The sequence below is a fragment of the Poecilia mexicana genome, unplaced genomic scaffold, assembly GCF_051168715.1.
Source record: "Poecilia mexicana isolate PSO_F unplaced genomic scaffold, ASM5116871v1 scaffold_19, whole genome shotgun sequence".
NCBI classification, from domain to species: domain Eukaryota; kingdom Metazoa; phylum Chordata; class Actinopteri; order Cyprinodontiformes; family Poeciliidae; genus Poecilia; species Poecilia mexicana.
The window spans coordinates 11672284-11690471 of record NW_028263388.1 but is presented as its reverse complement, the minus strand read 5'-3'; the positions used below and the strand labels follow the sequence as shown (position 1 = coordinate 11690471).

General features: G+C 39.2%; 1 protein-coding gene across 1 annotated transcript; it reads right to left on the bottom strand.

The window, feature by feature from the left end:
• Positions 1-518: 518 nt before the first annotated feature.
• slc16a5a (solute carrier family 16 member 5a) lies at positions 519-17903 on the bottom strand. Its single transcript, XM_088001113.1, has 5 exons — positions 16623-17903; positions 12521-12982; positions 8948-9091; positions 7146-7979; positions 519-3756 (listed from the first exon to the last, which is right to left on the bottom strand). The coding sequence occupies exons 2-5, from the start codon at positions 12876-12878 to the stop codon at positions 3542-3544; spliced, it is 1551 nt and encodes a 516-aa protein (XP_087857239.1). The 5' UTR covers positions 12879-12982; positions 16623-17903; the 3' UTR covers positions 519-3541.
• Between the last annotated feature and the right edge of the window lie 285 nt (positions 17904-18188).

Below are 18188 nucleotides of genomic sequence, written 5' to 3'. Positions count from 1 at the left end.
AGGTTTGAAGTGCTAACTAACTACATTTACTGAGTCACATTTGCTTGAGTAACCTTTTGAAAAAACTGTACTTTTAGGGTCCATATTTTTTATATATATATTTTGTCTGATATTTTCAATATTGAATCAGATTTTACTGATCAGTTACATTGTCCTCTACTATTCTTTTCTTGAAACACCTTTTAACTCCCAAGTACTTACACTGACAAACATTAAATTCAATATCTTAAGGTTTCTACTTATGGATTGTACAATAGGTAAAATCTGATTCTCCCACTTGAGCCGAGGATCTCTGTAGCTCCTCCTGAGTTACCATGAACTTCTTTGCTGCTTCTACTTTTAATGCTCTCCACCCAGCCTGTAAGCTCAGATGATCCACTCGCTATATCTTAGAAGCTTCAGAAAATGCTTTTTTTTATTTTAATAAAACTAGAGTGTATACTCTATTAAATAACAGGAGACTTTTACAGTTTTGTTATCTAAATTGAAGAACACACACAAAAACTCGCACAGGACAATTTCAAAATTCAACTATTTATTTCCCCTAAATCATAATGTATAAATAAAGAATTTATAAAGATACAATTTGGTAAACAGCAAGACAAGACTCCAAAATGTGCTAACAAATCCTCTGATAAGTAAACATCGGGTTAAACAGTTTATTACTATGACACATTTGATACCTGAAATATTTCTTTAATGCTCAACAGTTTCTCGCTCATTTTATTAGCTCTGAAAGTATATGGACGAAGTGATTGTCTCACTGTTAACTGAAACATGTGATTGCTGAAAAGATAAACCACCATGTTTGAGCTGCTTCCTTTTTCTCACCTCAAAGATCAGTTCAGTGGAAACAAGGAATCATCTGTGAAAAGGGAGCCGCTGCAGGTCATCTTTTCCTAATAAACCAGCTACGTAAAAAGGCACTGTTCCATGACAGAGTGAGAGAGCAACAAACATGACTTGTTTTCCATTAAAACAAGAAGTTATTTTTGATTTCCTGACACCTTCAGGGGTTTAAAATAGTTTATACTTGAAGTTATTGGAAAATGTTAACCTTGATGTGCTTAAAAAGTCCAACACAAACCCTGTTCAAACTGCTATAAATCAGATACTTTAAAGTGACGCTGATTCACATAATTTTTCATTAGATTCCAATACTCGAGTTAAACTACAAATCAAAACATGTACCTGTACCCAAATATAGATGCATCTCAATAAATTACATTAACAATTTCACTAATTCACCCAAAAAATGAAACGCACATAATCCCTCCTTAAATTCAGATTTTCATAATTGAGAGAATGGCTGTGTACTTTGTGCCTAGCAGAGTCACCGACTCAAGCTACAAAAAAAAAAGGCCGTTGCTAAAATTCCCAGCTATTCACCGTGCTGTATCAAACCCCGTCAATGGAAAGTTGAGTGGAAGGAAAACTAATATTTAAAAAAAAGTGCACAGGAACATATTTAGGACATGAGCTGCAAGACACTTCTGCAATGAAGCAGATGGATGATTCATTTTTTGCACTTTATTCTTAGAGAAATCTTTAAGCTTGTAAGCTTTGGAGTCAGTCTTTACGATCAATAGATTTATCAGACTCATAAGACAATGTAGTTACTTGGATTCATTTGTCTTGTTCCTTTAGGCTTTGACAGCTCAACTGAAAATGACAAGATATTAAAAAAGGAAAGACGTAATTGTTTGGTCAGACAAGAAGAGAAATCTGACCTCAGCCTGATTGGATGAGTAAAGGTGGGACTTTCAAATCTTAAAATGCTAAACTGTTAAGCACGGTGGTGGCAGCATTATGCTGCTGAGCCACTTTGCTGCCAGAGACACTGGCCTACATGTTCTTCAGTTCAAATTTGAATAAAATCTGACTCAATTACTCCAGTTTTGATCCTCCTCAAAGCCAGTGATAGGAAATCAAACCATTTAAATAACTTTTTGATTCTGCCAAGAAGGCGAGTCAAAATCCAGACAGAATTTGCACAAAGCTTCACAAGGTGGGTCACTCAGTTGGGCTCATGTCAGCTTGTTTTTCAACTTTAGGAGAGACCAAAGTATTTCAATGAAATAAGATAAAGCACAGATGCAAATCTAAGTTTCAGTCAGGACATTCAGTCTGGTGGTTTTCTAAGAAGCTCTTGTTTTCTAAGCAAAACTTTAGTGTTACAGTTGGCTCGTCACGCACATCAAGTAAAGAGAGATCTCTGGACCTGATGGATAAAAGCAGATTGTGCAGAACAAAGGCACCTTTTCCACAGAACAACCCGACAACAGTAAAACACGGTGGAAGCGTTATATGTGGTTACATAAAAGCAAAAAAAACAAACACAGATCCTCTGTCAGACAGCTGGAGTTGAAAGTTTAACAATTAGTTTGATTATGACAAAGAAATCATTTATTTATGCTACATCACACAAGTTAAAGGTGCAGAAGGTTACAATTTTTTTAAGTGCCACATTGGTGCATTTCCTAACTAGTTGCTTTTTTTCTCCGTTGTGCTTCAGTTTCAGTGAACACCTTTGAATTTCAGACACCAAATCAAACAAAAGCAACAAGATGTTCGTGCAAACATGGTAACACACTTAAAGTTTTTCATTCAATGTGTTTAAATCTTAATGCAGAAAGAGTGAAAAGTTCAAGCATGCTCTGCTGGGGTTATCTGAGTTTGGTCTTTGGACATTTGCTTAAAAGTAAACAGATGGGTAATCAGAAGCCTCGGTGTAATGGCTCCTACCTCAGTTGATCTTCGCTGTACACACCTATGCACACTCAAAGACTAAAATGGCGATAAATCCAGCAAAGAGTCAGGAATTAGTGTGTTTTGTTTTCTTATAAACTTCCTGGCATGATTAATAGTCTAGTGATACAGATGGCATGGATAAGATCAGCAGCATTTTGCAATAAACAGTACAATCACATTCATGTTGTAAGTGCACATTTGTTCATTTTGGTATGCAACTTTAACCAACACTAGCTGTGTTTCCTTTACAAATGTGTGCAAAACTCTGTTGGAAAAAAAACACAATTTCGCAACTGCGCCGGCGTTTCCGTTAAATAGGAAACGCAAGTTCACACGTGAAAAAGTTTGTTCACGCCATAAATCATTAAAGAAATAAAATGTCATGGCATCATTCCGCTACCACTTCCTGTCGTCGTCCTCGTCTTTTCCACCAGTAATAATGTCTGTTGGTTGATCACATGATTCGTGTGATGCGAAAAAAATTTTTTCCTTTGAAGTTTTGCAAAATACACTAATTTGGCTGAAAAAAAACAACCTCATCCTAGTGCAAAAAATGAGCTTCTTTTCATATAAAGCAAATTTGTTTTTGTAATTCCAAACTGCGCAATTATGCGGCCAACGGAAACGCAGCTAGTGGAAGTCATTCCAAGCATTTCGCTGGCAGGCTGCTCCAAACATCAGGAATAATCTGCAAAACTGCCGGAGCCCCGAGTGGCGACGTGAACACAGTGGCAGCAGGTTCACAGGCTGGTGATACGCTCCGTCCCCCGGCTGAGGCCTCGTCTCCCTGCTAGGGCCGGTCGCTGTATGCGCAGACAGGAGAGGCGTCGGCCGCAGGATTCTCCGCTTCGGGCTGAGCAGAGAGCTGACCCTGCTGAGACGCCTTCCTCTCCTTTTTGTCCAGCCAGAGGAAGGACAGCATCAGGAACAGACCGGAGGAGGCAACAACGGCACTGCAGGCGATAAAGACGTAGAAATATTGTTGCGTGCTGTCCACCAGGATCCCTGCAGCAAAGGAAAACAGTGACGTTAAGTATTTTTAACGCTACAGGTTGCTGCAGAACTGCTAACTTTAAGGTGCCAAACATTTGCCAGAGAACAGTGGTTTTAAGCTTTTCTACCTTGGAGGGCTGAAATGATTAAACGTGATTAAATGATTATTGAATTAGTTAATGAATAATCTTTAACTTTAGTATATAGAGTAAAACAAAATGCCATTTGCTAAAAAAAACAACAACAACATACTCAGAGCAGTAACTAAGCTAAAACTGTATAAAAAATTGCATTTGAGATAAAAAAAAAAAAAACACAACAACTTTCATTGTCTGTAAATATGTGGCTTCACCAGGTTCAAATTCTGTAAAAAAGATTAACATAAATAAACCTCTTTTTAAGCACCTTTCGTAGACAATTATTAATCTGTTAATCCAGAAAATAGTCTACAGATTAGCCTTAAAATCTATTGATGTTAAGTCCAGCAGAAATGAGCTTTCCGCATGTTGATGTTAGTACATCCTTTGCTGCAAGCGTACGCTAACGGGATTTTATGTTATTGTATTTTAGGCAAAAAAAAAAAAAAGTTTCATATTCAGAAAAAGGAACTAAATAATTTGTTTATTTGCATCTTTTAATGTATTTTTAATATTGTATTTAAAAAAGGCATAAGTGGTCAAATAAACAAATGTTTTTTTGACCACTTTTACCCAATTGCAGCCGTATTTTCTTGTAGCCACATTCTTGCACAGGAACGAAAACAATAAAGAAATAATCTTGAAAACACTTGTACAATTTCAGATCAACTAATTTAGAAATACCATTTATTTTAGTATCATAGGTGCTTCCCGGCTCCATCAGCCCATCTGCTCCTCCACAGTCTCTTATCTCAACACCAATCGCCCAGAGGGACAAATGCTTTTCATTCCACCTCCCGTAACTTATGCAACAAACCCAAATATTTAGAGTTAATTTCATCTCCATGTTCAGCCTCTGCATGTGAAACATTTGCTTGAATATTCCAAATGTCACAGATTTGTTTTCTGCATTTAAACGGCAAACTAGATGATTTTCAACAACTTTTACGTACTTTTATTGGAGAAATTGGGTAAAAGCTACGAGGCAGACACTAGAAGACAAGATGAATTTCTAATACTTGTGCAGGAACTCATTTTCTGGCAGATTTTTTTTTTTGCTTCAGGGCCAAAATTATCACCAGTTTTATCCCCATGTGATCCGTCTAACACAAGCAGCGCTGGTCTTTGAGAATCAGATGCTATTTGCTGACAAGCAGTTTTCTTATTAAAGAAATGCTTCTGTATCTTAAAGATATCTTAAAGATACAGAAGCATGGACTTTTCCCTGAAGTCATGCATTACAGCTCATTTAAATCTGGGTAAACTGCGCCGACGAAGTGGAACGCCATTTAGTCAGTGAACTACATTTGCATTTTGTTCCTAAACAACAGAGACTCTCAAACATTTGTCACCGGCATCTACATTAGTAAATGTTTGATCATTACATATCCATATTTACAGACTGTTTTGGACCTGAGAATGCTTTTTTAAGCATCTTTTAGTTTCAGTGTTCATGATTAGGATCGATTTCTGCTTTATATACAATCTCAAACCTAATGCTGCGTTTATCCCGAGTGACTTCCCAACCTTGTGGCAACATTAAGTATTTTCCTGTTTGGAAAAGAAAATTTGCCGGAAACAGAAAGATGTCTATCAGAAAATGCAGCTACTTTTTGCAGAAAGCAGTAATGAACGACATGAGGTCAGGCAGAATGTGCAATTTGAATATTTAGTGATTAATATGAGATTGTGCCACAAAATAAATTCATTTTCAAAAAAATAAAACAGAAAAAGAATGAAACTGAAAACAAAAAAATAAATAAAAAAATGTAATAATATATCCAGCAGTTATAGACTAGAATCAGTTACTTTCAATAATTTGTTTAATTTTGGCTGAGGCTAAACTGAAAATGAAAAAGATTTCTTTCACTTTAAATGCCTGAAAAACTGGTGTCTACACAAATGCACATTATCTAGGCCGGCAAGTCAAGCATTTATTTTAAATAAAGTAAAAAATGAAATTCAATAGAAAACATTAAACTGCGACTGAATCATTTTTTTTTTAAACTTACATCTTTTCTATGAATGTTTTGTAGAGATACCAGCATTTTCTAACCTGTCATTGTTTACTCTGTTTACTCCCACGTGCTCTGCAGGAGTAAACCGATCCTGACTTGTTGCTGAGGTTGCGTCACAGATCATCTAAATAGCAACCTGCAAACTGTCATCTGAGCCGTGAGCGACGGAAATCTTACAATCGTTTCCCCCTCTGCTGCTGCTCACACCCACCACTCCATAATGTGGCATACAACAATTTCCCCAACTCTGTCTAAACATGCCTTATTGACTGGAAACAAATGCAGTCTGCCAATCACCCTTTAGAGCAAACATGAGAATGTCTTCCTGTGAGGACGAGAGATTGTGACATAGTATTAAAATACTATACTATTTTGCTGATTATTTGTGTTCAAATAGAGAAAACTAGAGTTTGTTCAACTCGCAAAAAGAGCTGAATAAATGACCCTCACAAATTTACTGGAACCAACAAGAGTAAAGCAACAAACTGAAGACACAAATGACAAAAGAAAATGTTTTGATGTTACAGTAAGCCATCATCCACTTTCATAAATACCGGGTCAGCCTTTTTCAATTCAAATGTTTCCACCATAAACAAAAAGACCGTTTCACAGTTATACCACGCCACCATTTGAAAACGAAGCAAAAATGCACCAATTGATGGTGGGAACAAAGTTAATTCTTACAGTTTCTGAAGAAACTGTGAAGATTTAGCTGATGATCAATTGATTATCATCAAATGTGACCACCGCTGGTCGAAAAATAATAAGTCAGCATGACTTTTGGGTTTGCAAAGTCACGACTGAACCACAAGACTTCTGCAAAAAGATTCTTTCCACGAACACTTGTCAGCATCTCAACTTCTTGTGAAAAACAGATGACATGTTGCAAAACGTCTTCACCAGAGGTGTCCCGCCACAACCTTTTCACTTCCGATACGATGCAGCTTTGAGTTCTGGCTGATGCCAACAATAACCACATACGATGTCAACACAAAGTACACACACTTTTACTTATTTTGTGGTGCAGAGTGTTAGAAAAGGCTTGATCAAGGGATATTAGACAGCAACAAGAGTGGATAGAAATGCTGGGGCGGACTAAATACTGAAATTTTAGATCTAGGCCGATATGATCCGATACTTTTTCGGATGGTATCCGACTGATTTCCAATATCAATATCTGATCGGGACACCCTCAGTCTTTACTTTGTGAGACGGAGTTATCATTTTATGATATTTTGTGAGTTACCTGCCAGCGGAGGTCCAATCAGCAGCGTGATGCTCTCCATGACGGCGAGCAGCCCCAGCGCCGACGGGAAGCGCCTCATCTCCACTATATCCATCAGGACGGTGAACATCAGCGACCCGACCACGCTCATCGAAAGTCCGTACATGACCACGTACGCCACCAGCACTGGGAAGCCGGCCCCGATGCAGCAGATGCAGTTACTGAGCCCGTTGAAGAGCAAAGCGGAGGCAAACGCATAAACGTGCCGCCCTTTGAACCAGGGCATGTTGAACATGATGGCGAACGGCGGCCGCACCACGATGTTAACGATACCCAGGATGGAGAGCAGCAGCGCGGCCCGGCTCGGCTCCATGCCGTGGGCCGTGGCGTACGGAACCAGATACACCAGCGGCACCACGAAGCCCAGCATCATGAAGGTGATACCTATGGCAAACACGCGGTAATGCCGGTTGTTGAGGAACTGATCGAAGGCCATGTGTTCTTTTACGGAGGCCACCAAAAACCTCCAGGCGGTCCTAAGCCTCGATTCCCGCTTCGCCTGCTTTTCCGACGGCACAGGTGTGCGGTCCATCAGCGGCTGGCCGCGATGCTTTTTGGGCTGAAGGGGCCGCATCACGGCGCCGCACACGCAGCTGTTCAGCAGGACAGCGCCCAGGATGAGAAAGCTCCCCCTCCAGCCGAACTCTGAGTGGAGGTAGTTCCCCAGGAAAGGCAGAGTGCAGAGTCCCAGCGCCGTCCCCGTGGACGACATGGCGTTGGCAAACGCACGCCGACGCACAAAGTAGTGACCCAGGATGGTGACAGCCGGCTGGAAACTGAAGCAGAAGCCGAGACCTGCAACAGAGTGGAGATGCTGCTTTTAATATCTGAGAAATAAAAATTAAAGACTTGAGATTTTCTACTGGAGCGATGCACCGATCAGAATTTTTTTGGCTAATTCTTGATATCCACACACATTTTATAAACCTGGAATTATCAATATTAGAAGCAGAGGCGATGTCACACTGTGTGAGTGAAACAAAGGGTTCATTGTTTCCTTAGAGGGTCTCTGCCAGAAGATCTCAACTAGAGCTGCAACTAATGATTATCTTATTGGATTATTCTGATGATTAATTGGATTGAAAAATCTGAACATTTTTTTTATTTAACCACTTAAACCATTTTCATACAATTTCAGAAATACAATAAAAGAGCTGCATAGATTTAAAAAAAATGAATTCCCTTGTTAAATAAGAAAATAAACATCTTATTGCCTTCAATGCAGTAACAGAAACCCTTTAGTGCATCCATGATTATTAGTAGTAAAGGATGAATCTGCATGTAATCTGGTTCAACACATAATACAATTTTTTTTAAATCCTTCTAAAATCAACATATAAAAAGCTCGGTCCTTTATGCTCAACTCCACTACCATGTAGGGCTGTTCTGTTGAAATTTTTTTTTTTTAGATTTATTGATAATTGGAAAGCAAAATTTGCTTTATATGAGGTTTTTTTTTTTAACAGAATGTAAAACCAAGTGAAGCTAAAACTTGCCACTTGAGTTCTGGGTAGATCATAATTATAGACAAAGGGATTTTTTTTTTTTTATCTTTCATTCAAAATATTTCTATATTTTGTTCAGTTTTTGACTGCGTAATGCTCTGATTGTGTTGTTTTTTGTTATTCAACAAATTGCCTTTTGTTAGAGTTTGTGTCCAGTTAACAATTGCATCGATCACTAAATGAGTAAATTATTTCAATGGCCAATTAATCGGATTAATCGTTTCACCTCGTGTCGTCAGTATGGATCACTTTGCTGACCTGTAATCACTCCAGCGGTGATGTAAAGCTCGGCGATGGAGTTGGTAAACGAGCTGGCGACCATTCCGACTCCACTCAGGACCCCGCCCAGCATGACAGTGGGCCTGCAGCCGAGCTTCCCCACCAGCACGCTGCAGAACGGACCTGTGGATCACATGAAATGCTCTCAGTTTAATGCACACCGGAGCAGAAGTGGGTAAAGGCTCACGAGGCACAGGCTGCTTTCCTAATCCTGCCTGCTTCACAAAACCTGCTCAGCTGCAATCTGAGCTAAGAAATGAAGTGTTTGCTTTCTTGTATTTGCAATCAGCGTGTTGAATAAAGCCGTAAAACTTGTTAGGCTGCGAGACATTTTACGTCACGTTCAGAAAATGTACAGAAACGTTTCTCTGATCTTTAATGCGTCATGTGTCTTTAGCTGCAGCTCATAGATTATTTATGAGAGGGAAGTTTCACACTGTGAATCTGAAAGCCCGAGTATTAAATACAGAGATCCCCTTGGTTAAATGTCAGAGGGAGGGGTATCAAATTCAACACTGCTCAACTTTGTTTCTGAGCACCATGTTGCTACATATGTCCAGGGACAGTGTTTGACCTTGTTGAGGCAACAACTAACTATAGAAAAAAAACAAGCCTCAAGACCCTAGAAACACAATTACAAGCTCTTTTTTTTAGCATTTAATGTCCATGATATGAACACTAACATCTGTAGATCGTTCAACTTGTAAAACTGGAAAGGAAGTAGCAGCTTGGTGCAGCTTAATGGAGATAAACCTTCTTGTCCCATTTCTTTGGGGATTAAGAGCATTTCAAAGCTCAAAGCATTCCTGCCCCTGAAATCCATTGAAACTGCCTGAAGCCTGACTGTAACTTTCAGTGCTGCAGTTCCAGCGCTCGCTGTACCCGATGTGATCAGACAGCTGAACAACAGCGATATGATTTCAATTAGATTTGGTCTGCGGTGGATCCACAAAGCTTAGGCACCGAATCCAAGCCCATCTGACATGAACAGAGCAGGGAAGAGGAAGTTCACACCGTGACGTGAAGACGTTCATAAATGAGGTCAATACACAGAAGAGCGTCTTGGCCTCCACGCTGTTCTCGGGGATTTATGTTATCAGCAGCAGAGGTGAAGCAGAGGGCGGCCGCCCGTCTCCACAGCACACCAAACACAGGCAGGGGGGAGAAACTTCAAACTTCACCAATCACTTTCCGTTTACACATTAACTGGATCAAAACGCTTCAACGAAATCAACCTGTGCAGACAAGTCAGATGGCCTATTTGAAGGTGGATAAAAAAGTTTAAAGAAAATGATCCATATTGATAACATTATGGATCGGACAATAAAAACTAGTATTTCTCGACAAAACACCAGGTTTTTTCGTACCTAAAAACCTGGTATTTGAACAGGTGTGTTTAAAACTCACTGCATGTTGACTTTAGACGCCTTTGCCCACACAGCCGTCCCACCCTGTTTAATGTGTTACACCGAGTTTGAATAAAAGTCTGATAAAAAGAGGATGTTGACATTACTAGCTGCACAGATCGTTCTGAGTAGGACAGTGAAAAAACCCCCCAAACAAACAACTATTACAAAATAAGATATTTAGTGGCACCGTTCATTGTTTAGCTTAGCGATTCTGTCCTCACTTAGCATTTGTAGCCTGCTCTGTCACTACATACGTTACACTGAGCCCATATTGTCAGTAAAGAGAGTTTAATTAAAATTTTTTGCCCTACTTCAACTCACAGAAATAAGAATATCATAAAAATACTGGTGGCTTCAAACTGTGCCAGGCATGGTGGTGGCAGCATTATGCTGAGGGTCTGTTTTACTGTTCCTGTTAAAGGTGGATGGAATAACAGACTAGGAGAACTGCCTCCAAATTACTCAACTTCACCTTAAATCTCCAAATAAATGGTAGAAAGGTGAACATAACTGGTTGTTCCAGCAGGACAAAGATCCCAAACTGGTTTTGGAATAGATACAATTAGCCAATATTAAGCTTGTGGAATGGTCCAGAAGAAAACCCTGTTGAAAATATATAAACCGAGCTTAAATGTCTGGTCTGGTGAGAACCATCTCTGGCAAGGATTGGGTCAAAAACCCAAATCAGAATGAAAAAATCAGAAGTTAATTTACAGCTGTGAGAAAATGACTGGTTTCTCTGCTACGTTCAAAATGAACGTTAAACCAAAGTGTAGAATTCAAGCAATTTTTTTTTCTTAATTCACAATTAATTCAAACTTTCACACCAATGTTTTACTTTCAAAATTCATTGCAGTTTCCTGTTGTATATTCCTTTAAAAAGAACTGTTTAAATGAATTGTGAAGGCCTGAAATTAGTATGAAACTCTTCCCAAGGATGAGTGGATGTGAATTACCACATGCAGGCTCCAGCCCGTCTGGGTGTCTGAACATAATTAGGCAGGTAAAAAGAAGGGAATAGATGGATGGGAAAAGAAAAAAAAAAAGCAGGACTCTGAAAACTAAAACGGTCCGTTTTGGTTTTGCGAAATAAGCCTGCCACGGTTTCTCGTGAAATAATCTCACCTAAACCAACACAAACACAGCAAGACTTGCAAATTCCCACTCTCACCTTTCACATGTTCCCCTGAACAATACAAGCATTTATCTCACCCTCTGTGGCGTGTTAAAGGGCAACTTCTAAGGACATTACATTTGCAGATGTTAATATAACTGTAACCGCAGTCATATTAACATCTACATTGTTATATTATTATTCTCATGAAGAATTCCAGTGAATATTTAAAAGCATCAAAACTGTCCATATTGTTGGGATTGTTAGCCATTTTCTCAGCTGTTTGTTTAATGAGAGCATTAAGAAACATCAATAAATGTGAAAATATGATAAAAAATCCAGTTACTGTGTGCAGTGCAGTGATACAAATTAGATTTCTTTATGTGAATGATGTCCCGAAGAAGACAAATGGTGTGTTTTTAAGAGCAGTCACAGCCATACAAGTTACCTAAAACAGAAGTAAAAAAAAAAAGTAATCGTCCCTTTTATTGTTATCACAACAGCACCACAAAATACCGTGAAAAAACTTGTTTTTTGCGCATTAAATATCTGAAATGCTGCCAAACTGGTGGCATGTTTTTTTTTTGTTGTTTTTAAGAAGTTATGAGGCACAGTGGCAAAACCTGGAACTGCTACTGTGCAAGTTACAGGATGTTGCTAGGTAACCACAAGTTACTCAACAGGATGTTGCTAGGTAACCACAAGTTACTCAACAGGATGTTGCTAGGTAACCACAAGTTACTCAACAGGATGTTGCTAGGTAACCAAAGTGTGACTGAGTTAGTTGATGCCACCAACCTTGCTAGCCATAAGAGATTGAGAGGCTAAAGCTTTTCCTTTGCCTACATCGCCCAGAATGCTGCGCGGCTCTGGTTCGTAGTCCAGTGAAATTACTGAACGTTAAATCAGGCATATTATTTATTGATATTGATCACGTGTCTCTATTGCGACATATATTGTCATTGATTTATTGTCCAGTTGACATATTTGCGTCGACCTTTAAGGACGGCCACGACTCAGCCGATTTACCTCCTGCGTGGAGCGCCGACGTCATGATGGACGGCACCCAGGACGTTTCGCTGTTGGAGGCGTGGAACTCGTTCTGCAGGTCTGTGTAGAAGATCCCCACACAGGCGGGGAAGCCCAGGGTCATGGCCAGGACCAGGATGGTTGCAACCAGAACCGCCCAGCCCCAGCCGCCATCGGGAGCGGTGACGGCTCCTCCTGTTATAGCGACGGGGTCTCCGCTTTCACTCCCCTGCCCACAGTCAGCAGCCGCCACCTGCCCCTCGTCGTGGTCCAAACCATTGGCCAGGTCGAAGGCCTTGGAGGTCTCCGAGTGGAGACTGGGATCACTGGAGCCCCTGATTCCATTCCGCTGAGTCATTTTCTGCTCGGCACTTGAGGCGGGACTCTGGCGTTGGCTCTGCAGGATGTGAAGGAACGTTGGCTGCCCATGTCACTGCAACCGCTGGGGTCCTTCCAGGAGACCTGGATCACAATCGCATAAGGAGCAACGTCAGAGTGTGCACTTCAATCACTTTTATTTTTTTATCTACTCTTCTTAGCAGATTAGCTCAAACTCTGAGCAGCTTCCCTGCATCTGCTGAAGGAATGCTTCCTCACAGCATGATGCTGCCACCACCATGTTCCACACAGAGCATGTAACATGTCCTAAGATTAACCCCGGTCTCATCTGACCTGAGCACTTTCTTCCACTCTGAACTGTTCTTGTCTAAGTTTTAATATGCAAATACACACATAGGCGTCTAATCAGCAATGCAAGTTGAAGACCTGCACTAATATCATACAAAAAAATATATCATTAAAGTTATTTGAATGAACTCAACAGACTTGCACTTATCTTAAATAATTTAGGATACACTGACATATTTAATGTGACGTTTTAGAATTTAAAAAAATTGGATAACTTCACAAAAACAAATAAAATCCTGCAATCTTCTATTATGTAAAAGAGAAAATCCTGCAATGCTGACACACATGAATTTGCCATTTTACCTTTGACAAAAAATGAATACATTCAACACAACTGCATCCATTTACCAGTGTGTTGGGATTAATTTGAAGAATTTGTTAATGGGAGAAAAACTCAATCGATAGATTAGCTCGTTTATGTCTGCGTTTTTTTTTTCCAGCTTTTCATACCACTTAGATAAAAGTGTTTGCTTTTAGTTATCTCTGGGTCCAGGCTGGAACACAGAGGAGGCCAAGCCTTTATAGCCCTAGCTTATAAATAATGAAGTGGACCTGCACTTTCTTGCTTGGCAGCTGCCAAAACAACCTATTTTTAGGTCACATCTTAAAACATTACTTTGGTTTAAACCCTTATAAATTCCTTTATAGTTCGCAGCCTTTACCATTTTCTTTGTGAGGTACAAGACTGTTTTAAACTTTTTTTTGAGCTAATTAAATCAATTAAAAACAACATCTACAAATAGATATTGAAGGCTTCCTTTAATCTCAGCTGAAAAGTGAGTGGTATTTGTAAAGAGACAGTCGATTATGTGAGGTTACTGCAAGGTGACCAAGTGGACAAAAAACAAAGCATAACTTGGAGCTCTGATCTCGTCTAACATTACAAAATTACTAAAGAGGTTTTCACAGAACCAATGAGAAAAGCTCCAAAGTTAGAAAACAGACAGAAGATCCTGCCTCATTAATTCATTTAGTTCTTTATTTAGTCGTTTTTGCACAATCAAAGCCTCCAGGGAGAGCAGCCTGTTGAGCACATTTCCTGTGCATCTCCATTTGTCCGCATTTCATAACAAAACATGACCAGACATCCAGAACTTTACCCCTGCAGCTGCTAATTTAGCAAAGCCCTGATAAGTTTAAGGAGGAACCGACCTGCTCGGCGTCAGAGGGAGTCGAGCCAACGTGACACCAGCATGAGCTTGTAAAAACCACTGAATGAAAGGCCTTCTGTGAAAACGTTCCCCCAGCAGTTGGTCCAAAGACATTCAACACCGTTTCCACATGCAACTGCTGAGCAAATCTCCCGAGACTCTTTTCCCAAGAACAAATCACCATCTCTTTCAACCCTGAGGCGTTATCAGGACATCATACAGATTATCTGGTCTTTACCAGGTTCACTGAAGTGTACAAAAACACAACAGGGATCCATTATTTATTTATTTATTTTTTAAATGTTTTTTTAAGTAAACTATTTTTCAACTATCTTTATCTAAGTTTTACTAGAAGTGCATCGATTGCACATTTCTGGCCAAAAGTTGATTATCAATCTTTAAAAAGCATGATCTCCCAATTCTGATTTTGGCCAAAACTTATTTTTTTATCTGAAATGTCAGATAAATTTGTGCTATATATATATATATTTTTTTTTTGCTAAATATAGCACAGGTTCCTGTGTATTGCAAACTTCTGCCCAGGTCCGTCTTGAAAATGAGATCTGGATCTCAACGGGGTTTACCTGGATAAATAAAGGAAATATATATATATATATATATATATATATATATATATATATATATATTTTTTTTTTTTTTTTTTTTTTTTTTTTTTTTTTAATTCACCGAGTTGGCAGCAGTGGAGTGACCATTGTTAACTGGTTCAATACTTCACATGGAAGTATTGGAAGATAACGCTTTCCCAAAATTAAGATAATCAGTGTTGATAAATCAGTTAGTTAATAGATCATCGGGGTGATAAATCGGTGCACTCCTAATTTTTACTAAACTTAAAATACAAAAAGTGCAACTATATGTAGGCCTGTCACAAAAGAAAAGTGAATTTTCAGTGTTGAATCATTTAATCAAAAGGAAAAAAAGAAGTTCAGAAAAATTCAAATTCTGTCATTTATGAAGAAATAAAATGCAGATTTTGACTTCCTCTAGGATCTCACTTCGCTAAATAATACAGGTGTCCCAGCTTCTACTTTTACACAACCTTTAGTGTAATTCCCATGTCTAGATGTCATTACTGACTCACAGCTTAGAAATGTCACTCAATTATTCTGCTGCGGTGTTGACACATGCTCTCAAACAGACTTTGTGATGGATGAAACTGTGATTTAGGCATGGGCCAGTGTGGGACTGTCAAGGTCAAATTAATAACACAGATTTATTTTATTCAGACAAAAATTAAAGCAAAGCTGTGAATTGTGATCTAATTGAGTTAATTTAGAAACAGGCAAGTACCCCTTATACTTACTGCTAATAATATTAATTAAAAGTTAAAATATTGTTAAATATAACACTTATTTATACCTGTTCATTCAGTTTTTATAAAGTAACATATATTAACAAGGTGATATTTCTGGTTAATAATAGGGTATTCAACAAACATGCCACTTGTAGCCTATAAAAAAAAAACAACTTTAATAGCATACTAATTTTTTGGAAAATGTTTAATTCATTTGTTTGGATTTAATCTATAAATAATTTATATCAAAATTTATCAGATTGTCAGCAACTGCAGCCCGACTAGCACAAGTGGTTCAGCGATTTGGAAGAAGATCAGTTATTATCGCATCAACATCTTAGTTTATGACGTTGATTTGTTTGTTTTTCCTCAAGAAGAGGGCTGTTAGCGGGGAGAGGTTGTGTGCCTGGCTTGGCAGAAAATCAAATTTGCCCCGGGCACTAATCCTTTTCCTGCCAGACGAGTGAAGAAATCCCCGTGGATCTCATTTATCTTTGGTGAAATAGTTTGATGGCAGCTGACCTTTCTGCGGGACGGGCCACCCTTACAGGATGGAGGAGCAGCTTTAATGTCACTGAATGAAGCCTCAGCTTTTAAAACTCTCGTTAAACAGCTCTCTCTTTCTCCCTACATTCACTCTCGACTCGCCTTTATTTCCCCTTGTTTACGTCTAAAAGTCACGCATCTAAACCCGGGTTTCCAACCCAAACACAGTCACAATACTTTCAGACCACACTGGTTTCTCTGCCACGAGATAAAAATGTAAATATGTTTCTCTGTAGATCTAAATCTCGTTGTTTCTCGCATCACCGTGAACTGTGAAGCTTCCCTTTGACGGATGAACGTCTCCAACATCAGTTCAGGAAAGAGGAGGAAGTGCTTTCACCAAAAGCCATCTCTTCCGTATTTTTATTTTATTTTATTTTTTTAAACAAACGCAGTTACTCACCTTTCCAGCCGTGCTGCTCCTCGGTGTCTGCCGGAGGAAAAACTGTTGAGCTGATATTAGCTCGTAACGGACCACACCGTCCGCCGCGTGGGCGGGGACTAGATGAGGATTACGGAGACGCTGACGGGAGTGAAGGGAGAGCAGGCCTCGATAAGCCCCGCCGCTGGCTGTCCCTGAGCGGATGTGGCAAGCGGTTTTAACATTTAATAACTTTAAAAGCCAAAAGTTACCAGTATGCGTCAGGCTTACAGTGTTTTTTTTTTGTTTTTTTTTTTTTTACAAATGTTTAATATGGACCATATGGGCGTTCACCCAGGGTGACATTAGAAAGGGGGTGCAAAGTCACCATATAAAGAAAATATTTATTTGCAGTCAATGGCCCAGTCATTCTGCTGAAAATAGGATTATGATGGCGTTTTTGCCCTCAATCAAACAATACCAACAACACAAGTTATTCTATGGTGTATTCTTTCTGTTTAGCTATCGCAGATAAGTGTGAATTTTAGCGATGCTCAATGTGAAAATTTGAAGATAGACAGATGACTGAATAATACAAACTAAATGCTGTTACCCATTGAATAACAATTTCTATATTATTTATATTGCTGTTACATGAATAGTGGCTAATATCTTCCTGGTGTTCCTGCATTCTGCCACTGCTGGTGAAATATACTGCTCAAAAAAATAAAGGGAACATTTCACTTTAATTTTGTGTGTGGCTCCAAATCCAGGCCTCCATTGGTTAATAAATTTGATTTCCATTGATGATTTTTGTGTGATTTTGTTGTCAGCACATTCAACTTTGTACAGAACAAAGTATTCAGTGAGAATATTTCATTCATTCAGATCTAGGATGTGTTATTTGAGTGTTCCCTTTATTTTTTTGAGCAGTGTATATCAAACTCGTTTACTCTAATCTTGTGTTTATCAACTGGTGTAACTTTCAAATAGTTACAAATTATAACACATACCATGCTGCATTTCAAAATGCACTTTTTTTTAGTTTGCTACTCCTGGTATGATGTAAGCAAATTGCAAATGATGCTAATGATAACAAGTATGCCGCACACACAGAGTAGCTTAGCAGTGATAAAGCAGATCTGGTGTTGACAGAGTATAGGGGAGGGGGGGCAAAGAAAAATCTGCTCAGGGGCCCAAAAAAGCTTGGACCGGCTCTGATCTCCATCCCTGTGTCTTCTCCACCTGGCCGGCCACCCATACCTGTCTGTGAAGAAGCGGCAGTCATGTTGCACGTCCTAGCAACTGGTTGAGCTAACTCTCAACCTTATCAGCTCAGTGCCTGAGGCCTTTAATCTCTACCAGCTGCTTTGCATTTTGCTGATTAAAACCACCTGATCATGGATCCGCCAATCACCTGCCTGGCATTTATTAGCCTTTCAGTTTTAGATGATGCTCCCATATTCCAGCTTTTTGCACTGCTGGCATTATTTTGTTTTTGTGCCATCTGTGTCAGTTTAGCTGTTGTGTTGTAAGTTTTCTTTCGCTTTGATTAAATGACCAAATAGCTTGCCATAAACGTGTTCATGAAAAGCAGTGGAAGGTGGA